General features: G+C 53.2%; 1 protein-coding gene across 1 annotated transcript in view; it reads left to right on the forward strand.

The window, feature by feature from the left end:
* DPYSL5 (dihydropyrimidinase like 5) overlaps positions 1-18,312 on the forward strand; it is a 92,995-nt gene extending 74,683 nt beyond the window's left edge. Inside the window, exons 9-13 of the mRNA XM_045978628.1 lie at positions 4,607-4,748; positions 6,170-6,312; positions 8,207-8,414; positions 13,347-13,515; positions 15,289-18,312. Coding sequence (XP_045834584.1) covers positions 4,607-4,748; positions 6,170-6,312; positions 8,207-8,414; positions 13,347-13,515; positions 15,289-15,374 — 748 coding nt within the window. The 3' untranslated portion in view covers positions 15,375-18,312. The remainder of the gene's footprint in view (positions 1-4,606; positions 4,749-6,169; positions 6,313-8,206; positions 8,415-13,346; positions 13,516-15,288) is intronic.
* Positions 18,313-18,829: the final 517 nt, after the last annotated feature.

An 18,829-nucleotide genomic window follows, 5' to 3' on the forward strand; every position in this document is an offset into this window, starting at 1 on the left:
GAACTTATGGAAAAGTGTGAACAGTGGTGATTCAGAATTTCAAGGGACATTGCTTCTTTATGCTGAAGACCATGGCGGGGCTGTGGAATGTGTCCTCTGACAGGACCTACAATATACGTGGGCCTTTCTGTCTCTTTGTTCTTCACCTCTCCCTCCTCTCATTGTTTTGCATTTGGTTCTTCTCCCCGCCATGTGTCTCCCTTTCTTTCCTCTTCTCCCTCTGCCTTCTCGCCTCTCCCCCTCTTTCTCCTCATCCTACCCTTCCAGATGCCCTTTCCTCCAGCTCCTCTTTTTCTAACACCTTTTCGCATGTGATCCGAATCTAAAGGCAAGGCTTTAACCAACAGGCTGAATTCAGAGGGACACAAACACGAAAAGCTTTTGTTTCATCCCAAACTTTTTGCAGCTTCTTTCTTTCCTTTAGTAACATCTTGGGTAGAGTCCATTACTTTCTCTCTCTTTTAGTTACTGAAATCCAGTCTAATTTAAATGTCCATCTCCTTCCTTCCCCACGCCCAGTTCAGGTTGGGGATTCGTCTCCATTCCCAAGCACCAGCCTGTACTTCTGCTTCTCAGGCAGAAAGCAACTGGCCTTTGGGGCCTTCCCTGGGCAGGGCATATGCCCAGTGCGGGCTCTCTTGTGCCCCCCTCCAACAATCCCCTGCTCCAGGAGATGGAGCCCAGCCTGACCTCTTCCTCCTGCACCTTTCTAGCTTCCAGAGCTAGCGGTGTCTCTGCAGACTGGGACCCTGGAAGTCCGCTCAAGCCTGGCCACCTTCTATAATGTCTGGGGCCCAGCAAAAGCTCACCCAGCTTTGCCACTCTCCACGGTGGGAGGGAAGGTTGTCCCCATCCCACGGGCTCTCCTGACCCAGAGGCTCTGGCACATCCACTAATCCACCTCCCAGGCAAAGGCCCACTGCGATCGCCTCTGTTCTCCGTGGGTGAGCCTGTTGAGATGTGCCCCCCTTGACTGCTGGGAGAGAGAGTAGGGAAGCCCACTCAAACCATGAAAAGAAGGAGGGAGGAAAGATGACAGACTCTCCATTCTGTAACACCTCAGTCTCCCTGCCTGTTGTCCTCTGGTTTTATACACCTGGTGATGGTGGTGGGGGGGGGGGGGTGGTGATAAGCCTCTTCTCTTCTAGGGTGATGGTTGGATGATTGAGGGACATGGCCAGCCCCGACCAAAGGTGGCCGTCTTTAGATAATGGGACCCTTATTTTATCCACATCCTTACTTTTTCCATCCTGGTTGCCAACAATTGGAAAATTCCCATTCAACATCCTGCTGTGTTAATAACACCTTAAAGATGTGCGTGGGGTACAGTCGGTAAGGTCTCAGGGGGAAGGAGGCCCCTGGAGGGGCGGTCTGTGCTCAGCACTGTACAGTGATTATTTTCCATCCCTGATATAAAGTAGGGAGCACAAGGGAGGAGAAATGCCGGATTAGCTCATACTTCTAGCAGTGCTTTTCAGGGGCGCCTGGGTGGTTCAGTCGGTTAAGCGTCCTACTCTTGATCTCAGAGTTGTATGAGTTCAAGCCCCGCATTGGACTCCATACTGGGCGTAGAGCCTAGTTTTAAAAAAAAAAAAAAAAAAAAAGCTTTTCATTGGGAAAAACCAGCCTCCTTTTCAACATTATCAACACAACAAAAACAAACAAGTATCAAGGGCCCACTAAAATACTTCGAGCCCAGTTCCAAGGTCAAAGAATCTTTCAAAACACCTCTGCTTGCCACAGACAATTTTACTGAAAGAACAGAAAGGTGGTAATTCCCCCCCACGCACCCAAATCCAAATAGGCTGGGGGTAAAAGAGTATTATTAATTGAATAATGTAAGTTTTTATGTCTAGCCTATTTTTAATTTCAATTATGTAAATAAATTCACTTAAGTCGAATTGTAATTTCATGGGAACTATTATGAGAGTAGTTCGAATCCTTTTTTAAAATCAGCGCGTATTGTAAAAATGTGCAATTTTATAGAATTTGGAGCATTGTTTTAACATTTCCCTGATTTGCGGAATTTATGGTTACTTTTTGTCTTTAGGAGGCCTTGCTGGTGCTAACTGACATTATACAAAATATTTGATTGGAAACTCAGACACCGATTATCACATTCCTATAAGCGAATCCGTGCAGCTTCCTCGCGATCTACTTTAGGATCTGATTTCTTTTTTTTTTGTTTGTTTAATTTTTTTTAGTATTTTATTTATTTGACAGAGAGAAATCACAACTAGGCAGAGAGGCAGGCAGAGAGAGAGGAGGAAGCAGGCTCCCCACGGAGCAGAGAGGCCGATGTGGGGCTCGATCCCAGGACCCTGGGATCATGACCTGAGCCGAAGGCAGAGGCTTTAACCCACTGAGCCACCCAGGTGCCCCTAGGATCTGATTTCTTATATGTCAGGGTAAAAAGCACAATCTATGGGTGGAAGGATTTATCCCTTATTTAACATCTAATTTCTTTTCTTTTTTCTTTTTTTATTGAAATATAGTTGATGCAGAAGGTGACATTACTTTGGGGTGTGTCACAGCGAGTCGACAGCTCTGTGGGTTACGCTGGGCTCACAGGTGTAGTTGCGATCTGTCACCCTACAACACTGTCGCAGTGCCACGGACTAGACCCCCTGTGCTGTGCCTTCCGTCCGGGTGACTTACTCATTCCAGAACTGGAAGCCTGTACCGCCCCCTCCCCTTCACCCATTGTGCCCGCCCCGCCACCCCCCTCCCTTCTGGCAACCACCAGTTTGTTCTCTGTGCAAAATCTAATTTCTTAAAGGGGCCAGAAGGGTTTTTTTTGTTTTTTTTTTTCATTTGACTATGGAAAATTTTAAAGGACTTCACAAAGCCAGTCATGTTTTAAACTTTACGGTTGGGTGTGTCCTATCTCCTAGACACTTAGGGGACCTCAAAAGCCTTTCTGGAGGGGGCGCCTGGGTGGCTCAGTCTGCCTTCACCTCAGGTCATGATCCCAGGGCCCTGGGATGGAGCCCTGTGTCCTCGGGCTCCCTGCTCAGCGGGAAGCCTGCTTCTCCCTCTCCTTCTGCCCCTTCTCCCCCAACCCCTGCTCTCTCAAATAAATACAGAAGAAATCTTAAAAAAAAAAAAAAAGCCCTTCTGGAATGTCACCACATTCATTCACACCTGCCCCAGGGGCACCTACTTGTGTAGGAGTCTTTTTTTGAAGTGGGTGCTCAGTAAGACCTGGTTAAAGAATGGGAGTTGAGGTCCCTAACCCTCTGCGGGTGACCCTAACATTTCCCTCTTCTGATCTGATCCCTGTCTGGGTGTCTGGAAGGCCCCTAAGGAGAAGGTGAAACTCTGTTGGGTTCTGCAGGCCCAGGGAATGTGGGCAGCCCCAGGGCCCTCGAACAAACCATCCACTGTGTGGGGAGTCCCTCCTGCAGGCTCTAAGGAGGCCCGGAGCAGCAGCTTTGACTCAGGAAGAGCTAAGTCATCTCACTGGGGATCTGGCCAAGGACAGTAGTCATTTGGCAGCAGCTGTGACCGATGAGCCCTGCCAGGGCTCAGTGTGCAGCCCAGTGCCCCGTGTGCTGCCTGACCCCGCGTCGTCTGGGGGCCTTACAGATCAGGTCACCAAGCCAGAGAATGCCTTCTGCTCCCAGGTCCCCCTTCTGACACGGGCAGCCTACAGGTACTCCCAAGGCTTTATCACCTCTTACAAATAGACGAGATTCTCAGGCCTCCTGCTGTGTGGTCCCAGCGGTTGTCCCCCTCTCTCACATGACTTCCGTCCTCCAGCTCGGACCCTGCCTGCCCTCCAACAGTGTTTCTTCCTAAGGCTGCCCCAGCCTGTGCAATGTGGGCACCCTTCCCCCTCCGCCCCTCACCACCTCTGAGCCCTCGGCTGCAGAGATCTCAGAATGTGGCCCGGCTCTGCCACCCTCATTTGGCAGAGTCTGGCGTCTCACCATCCTGAGTCTCTGCCCGGAGTTCCCAGTGAGCCCAGAACCCCCGGAGACCCCCACCACACCGTAGCCTCCCGCAGCCTCGCATGGAGGCCAGCCTCAGTAACCCTCTGATGCTCATGGAGGGCAGGGGTGACGAACGGGTTGACTTGTGCATCGTGACTGGTTTATGAAGGCAGACTTCTCTTCTGTCTCGTCCCTCCTTTCCCCTTCGGTGCTGTTAGAGCCCCACATCCAAGAAAGGCGACGGCTGCAAGTTGTTTAGCAAAGCTGAGCATTGAACCTGTAAATGTTTTGCCCAGCACAGGCTTGTTGCCAGCAGGGACTGGTAGGGCTTGAGGAAGGCGATGAGAGGAAGCTGGCATCTGGGCCTTACATGAGCAAAATGCTAAGTTCAGTCTTTCTTCACCTGCAGTCTTCATTTTTAAAAGATGATGTCCCAAAAGCTCTCCTCCGCGTCTCCTGTGACGCTGACAGTTGGTGTCACACTCCACCCATGTTCCCATTCTGCAGATGAGTCAACTGAGGTTCACACAGGTTAAGTAACTTGTTAGAGATCATACTTCAGAGATCAGCTTTGCGTGGGTCCCAGGGGAAGGCTTTTCCCCTGCATCTGTCCCCACCGTCCGGGACCCTAGCCTCCCTCCCTTAGCGGTCACATCCTTCTCTCTCTCCAGTGATACTCTGAACATTGTGGCATCGGATCACCGGCCTTTCACTACGAAGCAGAAAGCTATGGGCAAGGAGGACTTCACCAAGATCCCGCATGGAGTGAGTGGCGTGCAAGACCGCATGAGCGTCATCTGGGAGAGAGGAGTGGTATGTTCTGGGGACCCGTCTCCGCTCCAGTCCTAGCAAGAGTTTTCACTCTATGGAGGGCTGAATCAATGGCTCCCTGTTTCATTCAAAAACAAAACCAAAAAGGTCTTCCCACCCCCCACCCACTCCCCCAGACAGAAAGGTGGTGCAGCCTATTCTAGAAATTTGGAAAATACAGAAAAGTATAAGGGGGAAAATCCCCATAATTCCATACTGAGAAATTAAATGATTAATATTTTGATATATTTCTTCCCAGTTCTGTGTGTGCTACATATTATTTTAATAACTGGGTTCATTTTCTTTTTATGTGACAGTCTAGAGTCTTTCCCTGTATCGGTAAAAATTCTTTTTAAAACATCTTTTTGAAGGGCACCTGGGTGGCTCAGTGGGTTAAGCCTCTGCCTTCAGCTCAGGTCATGATCGCAAGGTCCTGGGATCGAGCCCCACATCAGGCTCTCAGCTCAGTGGGGAGCCTGCTTCCCCCTCTCTCTTTCTCTGCCTGCCTCTCTGCCTACTTGTGATCTTTCTCTGTCAAATAAAAAAATAAAATCTTTAAAAATAAGTAAGTAAATAAACAAATAATAAAACATCTTTTTGAACAGCTAAATAACATTTCCTCCAATGAAAGTACCACATTTGTTCATCCTTCTCTGAGGTTTGGAACTTTGAGCTTATTTCAAATCTTTGTACTCCCAAAGAATGATGCAGAGAATTTCTTTGTTCATAAGTATATATATTGTCAGCATTTCTAATTATTTCCTTGGGATAGGTTCCTAGAAGCAGATTTCTGGCCCAAAGGATATGAACATTTTTAAGGCTCTTCATATATTTTGCCTAATTGCTTTTCAGAAAAGATAGGGACTAGAACTTCATTTAAATAGCACCCGTTCTCCCCATGAAGGATAAGTATTTTTGGTCTTGACCTATCACAGAGTAGCTACAGCAAAGTAGGAGCCGAAGGAGATTTGACCTTCTCAAGATGAGGCCACCAGCTCAGGGGGACGCAGGAGTGGCCGAGGAATCCCCCTTGAAGAGAGTCCAGGGTGTTCTCACTGGTGGCTGAGGCAGGAGGATGTTTTTGGAGAGAACAGAATATATGTCCCTTCCTGGGGGCAGGGAAGCTACCCACCCCTCTGTAGTGAGCCCGTGAGCAGAGCTGGTTGTATAACAGGAGGTCGGTTTCCACCGGGTTAGACAGCCTTGTGCAAAGGGCCCACTCACCGTTGTTGCTGGATGAAGGAGCAAGGAGTGAGCAAGGGGACCGAGTCACCTAGGTTGGCTCGTCTGCCATGGTGCCCGCGTCATTGTCCTTGGCTCCATTGCGCTGACCAACTAAAAGTCCACTGGCCAGAGGGAAGGGTGACCGGGGGTTTGAGGCACAGGCAGTGTTGGCTTGACTTGGCACTTCTGCAATGTTTCAGGTTGGCGGAAAGATGGACGAGAACCGTTTCGTGGCCGTCACCAGTTCCAATGCAGCGAAGCTTCTCAACCTGTATCCCCGCAAAGGCCGCATCATCCCCGGAGCCGACGCCGACGTGGTGGTGTGGGACCCCGAAGCCACAAAGTAAAACCCGCAGCTAGCTTCCAGCCCTGGAGGGATATGGGGTTTGAAGGAACTTATGTTACCAAACTCTGCAAGCTTCTCGTCTTTGCCCTCGTCTAGCATAGAGAAGTCCGCCCCTGAGGTGTGGCTCCGTTCAACAGCTATTCAAGGACCTGCCATGGTCTGGGCACTAGGAACAATGAACATGGCAATGAACAAGACCCTCTTTTTTTTGTGGGAGAGAGAGAGGGAGGGAGCGAGCAGGGAGGGGCAGAGGGAGAAGGAGAGAGACGATCTTAGACTCCCCACACAGCGCAGAGCCCCACGCAGGGCTCGATCTTATGACCCTGAGATCCTGACCGGAGCCAAATCAAGAGTCAGATGATTAACTGAGGCCCCCAGGCGCTCCGAACAAGACAGTCTTAAGACCGGCTACAGAGCCTCCCTGTGGGTCCAGCATGGCGTTTCAAAGCATCTTCACGTCAATGAGCTCATTTGATATCCATCCCCAAGAAACACTCGTGCTGGAGTTTTTATTTCCATTTTCCTATGGAAGAAACTAACACCAGAGAGTAGCGAGCACCCCACCCCCCCAATCACAGAGCTAAGAAGCAGCTGAACAGGACAGATACCCTGACGTTCCGGGCTCTCCCACCCGCCCCCTGCTTCCCTCTGGGAGGGTGTTGGGTACTCCAGAGAGCCCGGTGCTCGACAGCCACACACTAGCGACCACGAGCCGAGTGATAATACGAAGTGTGTCGGGAGTCACCATGCCCTGGGATACAGAGCGTGGTTTTTACTCAGAGATCCAGGCAGGGGAGATGGAAACTGTTTTTTCATATTAAATTTCACTCAGTCACTCAACTTTTTGTTTAAGTGCCCCTTTTGCCAGGCACTTTGCCAGGGGCAGAAGCCAGAAGTGAGCAAGACAGGCAAACACTGAATGGAATTCTGAAAATAAAAAGTTGAATTGAAAAGAAGGTCCCCCCTGTGTACCACCACCCGCCCTGGTGCCAGGATACCCACACCCTCTTCTCCAAAGAGCATTCGAGAAGCCGTGTTCTGCATCCTGACGCCCGGGGGGGGGGGGGGGGGGCAGGTCCCTGCTGCTGTAGAGGTGTGGCCATTGATCGCTATTGGCAGAAAAATCCCTAGAGTTTAGGGGCGCCTGGATGGGGCAATCAGTTAAGTGTCAGACTCTTGGTTTCAGCTCAGGTTATGATCTCAGGGTCGTGAGATTGAGCCCCACATTGGGCTCTGTGCTCAGCATGGAGTTTGCTTGAGATTCTCCCTCTCCCCCTGCCCCTCCTGCTCACGCTCTCACTCTCCTTCTCTCTCAGAAATAGATAAATCTGAAAGCAAAAACAAAACAATGCTAGAGTCTAGCCCAGTTGATTAATTTCCTGGGACTGCCCTAACCCTACCACAGATAGGGCAGGACGGGTGAGGGGGTGGCTCACACAAAAAATTAATATTCTCACAGTTCTGGAGGCTTGAAGTCCAAGATCAAGGTGTCTGCCGGGTTCAGGAGAGTTGCTTTCATCTAAGGCCTCTCCCCTTGGGTTGTAAATGACTGTCTTTCCCTTCTGTCTTCATATGGTCGTTGCTCTGAGTGGCCATGTCTGCTGTCTGAATTTCTTCTTATAAAGACATCAGTCAGATTGGTTTAGGGTCCACCCGTATGATCTCATTTTACTTTAATTAGCTCTTTTAGAGCCATGTCTGTAAAATGCAGGCACATTCGGAGACTGGGGGTGAGGACTTCGGCGTATAAATTTGGGGGGTAACACAATTCAGCCTGCAACCACCAGCTTTGGGGGTTATTCCTTCCCATGGAGCATCGCCCCCTCCCACTGAGCCAAGACCTCTTTACATCTTCTCAAAGCTTTCTCTCCCACCGCTGCCTCTCCCCCAGGACCATCTCAGCCAGCACCCAGGTGCAGGGAGGAGACTTCAACCTGTATGAGAACATGCGCTGCCATGGCGTCCCCCTGGTCACCATCAGCCGGGGGCGAGTCGTGTACGAGAACGGTGTCTTCATGTGTGCGGAGGGCACTGGCAAGTTCTATCCCCTGAGGTCCTTCCCGGACACTGTCTACAAGAAGCTAGTCCAGAGAGAAAAGGTAAGATGAGGGAAGGAGAAGAAGGGTATGGGACAAGGTAGAAGTCCCCTGTTGAGGAATTCTATAATGACTGTATTAAATCTCAGAGATGTTCTCACTCTCTTCTCCCACTGAGTCCTAGTGCCTGGAACGGTCACGTGGGAACAACGGAAAGAGCACAGTCGCTGATTCCCCTGGAGCTAAGGGAGTACTTATTGCAAGGTGCTCACAGATGTCCGCAACATCTAGCGTCTGGAAGATTCTTGCCCATCCTCCGATGGGATTCCTGGCTCAGCCTGGGTTACTAGAGTCGCTCTTTCCCTGAAACCTCCCCCTCCCTGTGACTGTTAGTAAGGAGGGTGGGATTTGCAGGTAGTTTGGACTGCCCCACCCCACCGCCCCGCCAACACTGCTAATGGTCAGGCCAGGTCTGGAACAGTTCATATCTCAAGGGTCCCGGCCAGTCCTTGGAGTCCAAAATTTTGTTCACCAAAATTTTGGGCTTCTCCTCGTCCCCAGGGGTTCTGTCCTCTGAGTAGACACAGTCACCCTAAGGAAGACTGGCTGTACGCTGATTGCTCAAGGGTTGACTGTGCAGCCTTATGTTTGAGAGCTGGCCTGGAGAATCTGGCCCAAATTCTTGCTGACCGCTCCAGGTCCTGGGAGGCAGGATCTGGCCTCTGGGCGGAGATCGCAGATCCTCAGGAGAGAACAGCTCTGACGCTGTGACAGCTGAAAGCGTCGTGCGGTTTCCTCTCCCCTTCCTGTGGCCTAAGGCAGCATTAGTGTGGCCTCAGAGGCTGCTGTCTAGATAGGGCGAGCATTCTCTCACGACTGAGGGTCCAGCAGCTCTCCTGCCTAGACTCTGGGATGCCGGGGTTGGAATCATGGCACACTTGAAAGATGGTGATTTTTTTTTTTTTTTTTAATTTCTTCACCCAGCTTCTTCTGTTCTGTACACAGTCCTCTGTACACAGCAGGTGCTCGCTGTGTGTTCTGAAGGTAGTTCCCTGCAGATTTCTGGTAAACTGCCCAGCTCAGCCTTGTCCGTCAGCCGCTGGTCTGTGCAGGGGTGAGACCCAGTGAAATGGTCTGTGTGTTTTTCAGCCAGAGGCCCTAAGTAGCCACTGGTGAGGGTGCCTTTTCTGGACCCTTCCAGGTGACCTCCCCATCTCCACCCTGCCCCCCCACATTGTGGTCACTGTCCCAGACCAGCATCAGCTTCCTACTCACAGGCCCCGTGCTCTCCACTCATCATCAGCTTTGGCTTCCAGTCCATAGTGTCTCAGGAACAGGCCTTTGAAGAGCCGCCTGGGGCTTGGCGCAGTTGCCATGAAATGATGGTATGACCTCTCCCCTTCAGCCGAACTCTTAGTCTCTTGGTTCTCTAGTCCTTTATGCAAAAGCCAAGCTTCTTTATCTGGTGCCTCAGGCCTCCCCTCCTTGCTCCCCTTCTCATTCCTTCCTGGAACCACCTGGAGGCTTCCAGGAGCAGCTGCCACAGCCTGTGCCCTCCCAGCTGTTCCCTGGACACCCACTCCTCCAGCTGGCCCGCGAGGCCCCAGCCCGGGAAGGAAGGTTCCACCAGGTGGGATGGGAGGCCAGTAGGCCTTCCCGAACTCTCAGAGCCCTCACCAAGACTTCCTTATTCAGTAGAGGCTGTCTGTACAAGTTCATTCACAAAAACCACAGCTTTCTTTCACAAACTATGGTGCCGCCCTCACGGGCTGGGAGGGATGTGTGTGAGGGGACAAGGGAAATGCCAGACAGAACAGGGTAGTGCAAGTTTCCATTCCCCATCTTTGATTATCAGAAGTTTTGTGTGTTTTTTTTCTCTTTTTCTTTAGCTTTATTTATTTAAGTAACCTCTGCACCCCACGTGGGGTTCAAACTCACATCCCCAAGATTAAGAGTCACATGTTCCTTTGACCGAGCCAGCCAGGCACCCCTGATTTCCAGATAGATTTTTTTTTTTTAATATTTTATTTATTTGACAGAGAGAAATCACAACTCGGCAGAGAGGCAGGCAGAGAGAGAGGAGGAAGTAGGCTCCCTGCGGAGCAGAGAGCCTGATGCGGGGCTCGATCCCAGGACCCTGAGATCATGACCTGAGCCGAAGGCAGAGGCTTTAACCCACTGAGCTACCCAGGCGCCCCTCCAGATAGAATTTTAAGTGATCAGGCAAACCGGAAGTTCCAGGTTCCTAAAGGCCCAAGAGTGTGTCCGTGACCTCTGGGTTCCTCTTGATTTGCTGGCTGTCAGGCCTTCAGGGTTCCACCATTGCCTAATTCCTTCCCAGTCTCGATGAAGTAAGAGTGACCTCAGTTATCACAGTGTTCAGTCCAAAAGCAAACTCAGGGTCTGTCAGGAGGTGAATGGTCCCATCTCCATTCTGCTCCTTGGATGTGGATAATGGCGGAGGCCTCAGCCAGTCTCTGGAGAGTGTACTGGCAAGAGCAGGAAGAGGGAGGCATTCATACCCTGGAATGTCTGACAAAGGGTGGCTGTCATTTTAAGAAGGAAACTGGAAAATAATGTGTTGGTTAGGCCGTGGAGAAATTGGAACGCTTATCCTTTGCTGGCGGGAATGTAAAATGGCGCAGGCACTTTGGAAACAGACTGGCAGTTCCCCAAAAGTTAGATAATAGAGTTACCAAATAAGCCAGCAGTTCTACTCCTGAGTATGTCCTCAAGGGAAATAAAATATATATGTACACGAAATTTTATTTGTAGAGCCCAAGAAGTGGATACATTCAACAGTTGTTGAATGGATAAACAGAGTGAGGTATATCCATCCGTGTTCCTGAGCCAGAACAGGAAACAGTACTAACAGATAGTCCACCCTACTACCGAAGCCTTAAAAACCTAATGCTACGTGAAAGGATCGAGTCACGGAAGACCACATATTTTAGGATTCCATTTATATGAAATATCCAGAAGAAGGAAATCCGTAGCCAGAAAATCTTATCAGTGGTTACTTAGGGCTGAGGGTTGGGGAGGGGGTGTGGGATTGCTTTTGGGGTGATGAAAATGTTTGGGAATGAGATGGTTGTGGGGGCAGCCCAATGTTGGGAATATACGCCACCGAAACACCACTGAATTGTCTACTTTGTTTGTTTGTTTTTGAGGAAGAGAGAGAGTGTGTGTGAGTGGCAGGGGGAGTCAGAGAGATTGGGAGAGAATCACAGGCCGACTTGGTGTTGAGCAACAAGCCCGACATGGGGCTCGATCTCATGACCCCAGAGATCAGGACCTGAGCCAAAATCAAGAGTTGGACACTTAACTGACTGAGCCACGCACACACTCCTGAATACTTTAAAATGACAAGTTTCATAGTTGATGAATTATGTTGCAGTTTGGGGGTGTGGGGGAGAATATTTGATGACAGTTTTGTGGTCTTTCCAAAAAAGGATACTTGAGTCAGGAAATACGGTCAACAGAGGGCAGAGGAAGTACTGTAAGGCCCTCTAAAAGCCAAGCTCACAAAGACGTAAGATGAACACCAGTTCACAGCATTCCGATCCTTGGGCCAGCGGCCCTGGAGGAGAGCCAGCTTCCAGAACTGATGTAAATTCAACCCCGGAGTCTCTTTATCTGAAGCACTTATTACAATGACAATGTAAGGTTCCCAAGTGAAAGCCTGTTCTGTTGCCTGTTGTCACAGCCTTTCTATAAAAGAATGCATGCATGCAGAAAAAGGAAACCAACAAAAAAATCTCCTTTCCCCAAATGATGGGCTCCTAAAGAGCTTGGGCCCTCAGGGGGAAAAAAAAGGCATCTCCGGGTGAGGGTTGGGTGTGCAGCCCGCACCGAGGGGGTTGCCGGAAGCCGGGGTGTAGCCTGCCAGGGTCACTCACTCAGGATTCAGCCAGCCCGAGCTGCCACTCTTCCCCGCCGCCCCCACCCCCCACCCCCCACCCCCCACCCCCCACCCCCGTGACCCTGGCCTCCAAAAGCCAGGATGCCAAAGTGAAGCCCGTAGAATACATACGTAGGCTGAAGTTCCTTTGAGAAATTCTCTGTATGTTGCAACAAGATTTCCAGTAAGCAGCCAGCAGCAAGGAGGTGGAAGTTGTGTCCCTGGTGGGTGCCTGGGGTGTAGACCATCTACAGTGTTGCTTCAGACCCTGTGTGCACACTCCAACTCCCTCGGTCCCCTCACAGTAGCACCTTTTAACGTGCACAACCGCACGGAAAGGACATCTGCCATGATTAGGGCTGCTGGTCCTTATGTCCCTTGCATCGGGCCAGAGCAGTTCCGAGAGCCCGTGTGTATTAATCCGTGTGACCGCATAACAGTTCTATATGTAATAGGTGTTGTCATCATCCTAATTTGACACAGAGGAAACAGACACAGAGATTAGGTAACTTGCATAAGGTCTCAGAGCTTCCACGTAGCAAAGCTGGGATTGGAGCCCGTACGGTCTGGACGCAGAACGTAGGCTCTTAGCGTGACTGCCTTTGTGAGCATGAAACCGACCAGTAGTGTCGTCGGGGCGGGCGGGTGGGAGGGTGTCTCATCTCCAAATCAGCTTTATTTTGCTTCGTTCCCCACAAAGTGGTCGGGTCACGGTAAAAGGCATGGTTTCTGGAGAGCCTGGCGAGTGAGGGGATAGCATTGTTCCAGGCGAGGGCGGTACGCCAGAAATCTGCCTGCTACCCTGTTACCCTACCAACACTGAGAGGGAGCAGGCAGGGGCCCCCGTGTGCAAGCATACACGCATGTACTCACACACACATACCCACACACATTGTTGAGGAGGTAAGAGGGTTCTCCACTCCCTGAGCTCCAGATGTAGGTAGGGCGTTTTCATCACAGCCTGTCATCTGGACCCTAAGCAGAGTGGCGACATCCAGCCTCCTGTCAGCTGTGGAGGGGGCTCTGGTGGCCCTGGCATCCGGGCTCTGACGGTGTCCTTTTTCCACGTTCTCTCCTTCTCCATCCTTCACTAGACCTTAAAGGTTAAGGGAGTGGACCGTACTCCCTACCTGGGAGATGTCGCCATCGTCGTGCATCCTGGGAAGAAGGAGATGGGAACACCCCTCGCAGACACTCCCACCCGGCCTGTTACCCGACACGGGGGCATGAGAGACCTTCACGAGTCCAGCTTCAGCCTCTCTGGTAAGAACAGGGGCTGCTCTGCCAGGGACCTGCGTCTCTCCCCCAGTGGGGTAGTGGGAGCAGAGGCCCCCACAGGCAGGGGCTCTCCGCAGCTTCTCCTCTCCATCTTCAACCCCCACGCCTTGTCTAGAGATGAGTGCCGTGTCCCGCAGTCCAGACACACCAACATTAGGAGGGGCGGGAGGGTTCTCCCGGTCCCTGGGCACCAGCCACCCCAAGAGGCCATGGCTGGTCGGGTGCTCTCCCCATGGCTTCTAAGTCCAGATGGGTTTTTTTTTTTTTTCCCTTGAAACCTCTTGAGGGCTCTGCACCCCCACTGCATTCTCTCCATCCCCATCCCTGCTCCCCAACAGCCTCTGAAAGAGGTGTTTCCCTTTTTCCCTTTCCTCCCTCACCTCAGACCCATGTTTGCCCCCTTTTCTGCCAGCAGTTTTAGTATATGTAGTATCACATATGGTACATGGGTGTGTCTGTGCTCTGGGACTTTGTTTATCCCAGGAGCTCTGCAGCAGTGAAAGGTGGGGGTCGTTGCCACGAAAACGGTAGCGCCCCCCCGCCCCCACCGGGGAATGAGCGAGGCTGTGATGTGGCCTAGTCCTGCGGGCAGCTCTGATGGACGCTGGGAGCCCCGCTTGAAGGTGGGAGGGACTCTCCTCAAACACGCTGAGCGGCCTTCAGAACCAGACCAGGTGGAGGCCTGGCATCACTCTGTGAGGGCCACACTGGGGCCTGAACAGAGAAAGGAGCAAGATCCAGAACTTTCCACACAGGGTGTAGCATTTATCAGCGCCTACAGGCTGTCCTAATACGAGGGGCCAAGGGGTACCCAGGGAGCAGGGCTGCCCACTGAGCTTCCCCTGTGCCCGCCATGTGCTGGAGGCAGCTCAGGTCAAAGGACATATGCTTCCTGTTCTGAGGACCTTGTAGTCGGGGAGGGGGTCCTCTCCATCCTCAGAGCCAGTCTTATTGCCCACCCTGAGGGCCACGGCTGCTTGCACCAGTGACAAGACGTGTGCTGGGAGTCAGCACCCTATCTGCGGTGTAGAATGCCTTCCCGGGAGCCATCGGTTCCCACGGCTGCCTGGGCACGGCCCTTCCCGCAGCAGCCAGCCCCACGGGAAGCCTCAGGGCACCCAGAACTCTGGGCCCGCTGGCAAGTGGCTTCTGCTTCCAGCACGTCTCAGGGCACCACTCCTCTCAGACTCAGCAAATAGCAGGCGTCCTCCCACTTTCCTTCCTCCCAACCTTGTCTGTTCTGGATGCGCTGGACTGAAGAATGTCCCACTCCCTCCCCGAGACACCAAGCCTCTTTTTCTAAGTCTTGGGATTTCAAGATGCCGGGCCTTTGGGGTGTGGTTCTTTGGTTTTCCAGAACAATTGGAATGCCCAGCCTTCTCCCCGTCTTACTCAGCAAGGCGTGTCTGCAAAGGTCCACGTGCTGATGGGCTGATTCGTGGTCTGTGGTCTGTGTGCACCACAAGAGCCCACGTGCCCAGGCTAGAGCATAGTAGAGCAGTTCAGCACAGAGGCCCTGAAGCAGAAAGACCCGGGTTGAAATCCAGGCTCTACCGCGTACACACTCTGCAACCCTGGGCAAGCCACTCGACTTCCCTGAGCCTCAGTTTCCTCATCTGGAAAATGGGATGGAGCTGTGAGGTTCAGTTAGATCACACCCACGGAGGGCTAACCAGCTCCCCCCGCTAGATGGTGGCTGTGCCTTTACAGCCCAGACGAGAGCCCCCCCAAGCTCACCCTCTGTGTCCTTCCCCGCAGGTTCTCAAATCGATGACCATGTTCCAAAGCGAGCTTCGGCTCGGATCCTCGCTCCCCCTGGAGGCAGGTCAAGCGGCATTTGGTAAAGGCACCGATCAGCCCCCCAAGTGAGGACGCACCGCTGCCACCAGCCCGCACACCCTCTGGCCACGGCTGCAGGGGGCGGGAGAGGCTGGGCTGGGCGGCGCACCACCTGAGGGGGGCCATGGGACCCGGGGCGGGGGGGGGCCCTCCCCATGTCTGACACGTGATTCACTGTGCTTCGAGCCAACCCCTAACAGGCACTTTGAGATGTGTTCCTCCCGCTGCAGTCCTTTCCTGCCTTGGCCCCGGCAGGCTTTTGGGGGCCCAGCAAACCCACACTATGCACAGAGCCTGATGCATAGAGCCCGGCCCAGCCCCTCCTCTCACACCAGCCTCCACCTGCTGGCCTTGGGAAAGCCCGGCCTTGAGTGCCCCGCCCCCTGGCCCACCCGCCAGCTGTCCGGAGCACTTTAGCAGATGCGTGTTGGAGGAAAAGGACCCCCTCCCCCTAAGGAGACCCTGTAGTCACTTCTCCCAAGTCAGACAGGTGTTGGCTTCCCAGCCATGCCCAGGGTGTCCTGTTTCTCCCGACTCTGCGCTGGCCCCTGTGTGGGTGTGGCAGGGACACTTCTTCCTCCTCCCACCCCAGCCTCGGGTCAGAGGGCACGGGCTCCGAGGGGCTCGCTGGGCGGGGCATGGGGCTGGTGCCAGGCGCGTGTACATGATTTTGTTTTGCACGTTTGGTTTGCGCAGTGGTTTGGTTTGACTTGTTTGTGCACCCTGTGAACAATAACGGTGCTTCGTGTCACTAGCATAGCATAGAAACAGGAGTAGATGTGGACCTAAGAGACGCTGCACTCGACGCCGACCAGATAGCCTAGGGCACAGACCAGGAGCGGGGTGGGGTGCTGGACTCACGGGCCCTTCTTCTCTCCCGCCTGGAATCTTCCAGGCTGCCGCGGCCCTGTCCCAGGCCCTCCTCCTGTCCCCTCCCCTCCTGGGGTAGTTTCCTACCTTCTGAGGTGGCGCCTGGTACGCCAGGCCTGGGGATCTCCGGGAGCAAGAGTCAGCCTTCCCCTCTCTGGCTCCGGGCACTCCCAGCACTCACACCCCCAGACCCCCTGTTTCCCGTAAACTCCCCCTGCTGGACCGAGGCCCAGCCGCTCCTCCCGTGTGATTGGCAAGAGGCCTCATGCCTGCTAAGAGAGGGAGAGCGGGACTCAGGAGTGAGCAGGCTAGATGCCAGGGAAGGAGACCAGGCCGAAAACCCACATTGCTGCACGGGTGCTGTGGCCTCCCGGGGTCCGCACCTCCCTGTCCTCTGCCCGTGGCCTCCGTCTCCTCCCACGTCTGGTTGGGCTCTCCCTGCCTCGGAAGGCTGGGGAGGTTTCCAAGGAAACGCTAGAGGCTGGGTGATCTCCATCCACACCGAGTGAGCCGGGGGCATCCCAGCCACCCGCCCTTCTTAAGCCTCGCCCTCCGGTCAGGGAGGTGATTTCATGTTGCACATTCGCTTTGCGCACCCCCGGGCTTGCGCTGGGGCCTCGGGCTAGTGGTCTGCCCTGCCCATGTCTTCACTACGTCACATGCTTTCAAAGCACTTCCGTATACGAGCTCTCCAATGCCCCGCACGACTGCAGAACATGTGTTGTTCTCCCCATTTCACAGACGAGGCCCAGAAAGTTCAGGCCTTCTGACCCCACGAGTGTCCATGCCGACCCTTAAGAGCTTGGCTGTCTACCCCAGCTGTGGAAAGGAAGAGTGGGGTGGCGTCTCTTGTAGATCCCACCCGGGAATGGAACCATCCAGAAGACTTAACTCCCTTGGTAGGCATTCTGCTTTGTTTTGCACAGGTAGATCGACCTTTCACCTTTCTTATAAACCCGCTAACGCCTGTTCAGTCGGAGCCAGAACCTGTTAAATATTGGGGGCTTGCCACATGGCTTGAACTGCCACCACATGACTTGATCCTTCTTGCTCGTCTTTCTCACTTAGGAGCTGAAAGGACAGAGGCGGCACCCCAGGGAGCAGAGGCAACAAAGGCACTCGTGGGGCGGGTGGCAACCACGGGGACAATAGGTAGGGATCTGGGCCTCGGAAGCCGTGACACTGACCCCTCGGTACAATGCACGTCATCATCTTCATCCCAGCCCTTTGCTGGGTCATGGGCCTTGGGCAGATGCCAAAGAGCCGAGCAGTGGTGGCAGCCAGCAGGCACAGCATCCTTGCTTGGGCTAAGAAAGCTTTACATTTTCTGAGTGCCTCCGCCCGAGTGATGCATGGTCCATGGGATGGCTCTGGGAGACCGCATCTTGGAGCGGTCCCCCATAGGCCTTCCAGCTCATCTTACCCCCCCCCACCGCCACACACACACATAGACCCCCCCGATCCTTCCACAGACCCCGCCCTTGCCCAGGAGCTTCTAGATGAAAATCAGAAGGAGGTTCAAGGGACCAAAGGAACGGTCAGCCCCCTCCCCTCTGTGGCCCCACTCCTTGCCCCCGTGCAGAGCTCCAGCGAGCTCCTCTGCGGTCCCCCTGCTCCTGGTTGGAATGCCAAGGGTCTTTGGTTGCACTGAATGCAGCTCTCAAACTGGTCTTGTACTTGCTGAATAAATACTGTTGTTCTTGCCTTAGCTGCTCTCTAGGTTTGTGGGATTAAGTTACCAGAAAATTGTGCTCCCGTGTGTGCGTGTGTGTGCGTGTGTGTAGTGCTAGGAGTCCACAGTAGGTCTCTGTCAAGCCAATGCCGTGAGGAGGGCTTTTCCAGTACTCACCCAGAAACCACAGAAGCACGCGAAAACCCAAACCCCTCCAGCTGCCCGGGCGGCAGGCACAGCCTGGGGTCGGGTCGGGGCCTCCAGCACCCAAGTGACTTCTCACTCTGTAAATGTCATGGTGCTACGACCGTGTCAACCCCAAGACGACACATGGTCCTGTGCTTTGGCCACCTGTTTGAGGCAAAGACAAAACAGCCCGACACATTGTGTTCTGGTGCAGGTTTGTATTAAACTGTAGCTACTTCTCACTTGGTCTCAGTTGTGTTTCTTCAAAGAAGAGGGAGTCTGGCAGGGGGCACTACACACACACACCCCCCGCCCCGGTCCCAGGGGCGAGGCTTCGGTTGCTAAGAAAACTCAGCTTTGGTTCTTCACTCGTGCTGGGTGGCAGGTAGCCTCTTATGGGGAGGTCAGAGCAGAGTCTGCAGAGAAAAACAGCTGAGAGGTGGGAGCCTCCGTGCCCAGCACTCAGGGCTTAGTCCTCCTCCTGGTGGGAGCAAAACCAAGGCTTTTAGGGTCACATAACCAGGACAAGGCTGCTGAGTTAACAGAAACAGGGGTAACTGGGGGAAAGCATTACTTACAAAAGGTTGGGGGGAAAAGGGCTTTCCCCACTTACCCTTTGTTCTCTGTTCTTGGCTACCATTTTGGAAACCCATAGACCCCTCTTCACACAGTGGAACTCTTGGCCGATGGAGCTGTGGCCTCACAAGATCGCAGGACAGAGGGCCGTCGCAA

This window comes from Meles meles, chromosome 15 (genome assembly GCF_922984935.1).
Source record: "Meles meles chromosome 15, mMelMel3.1 paternal haplotype, whole genome shotgun sequence".
NCBI classification, from domain to species: Eukaryota; Metazoa; Chordata; class Mammalia; order Carnivora; family Mustelidae; genus Meles; species Meles meles.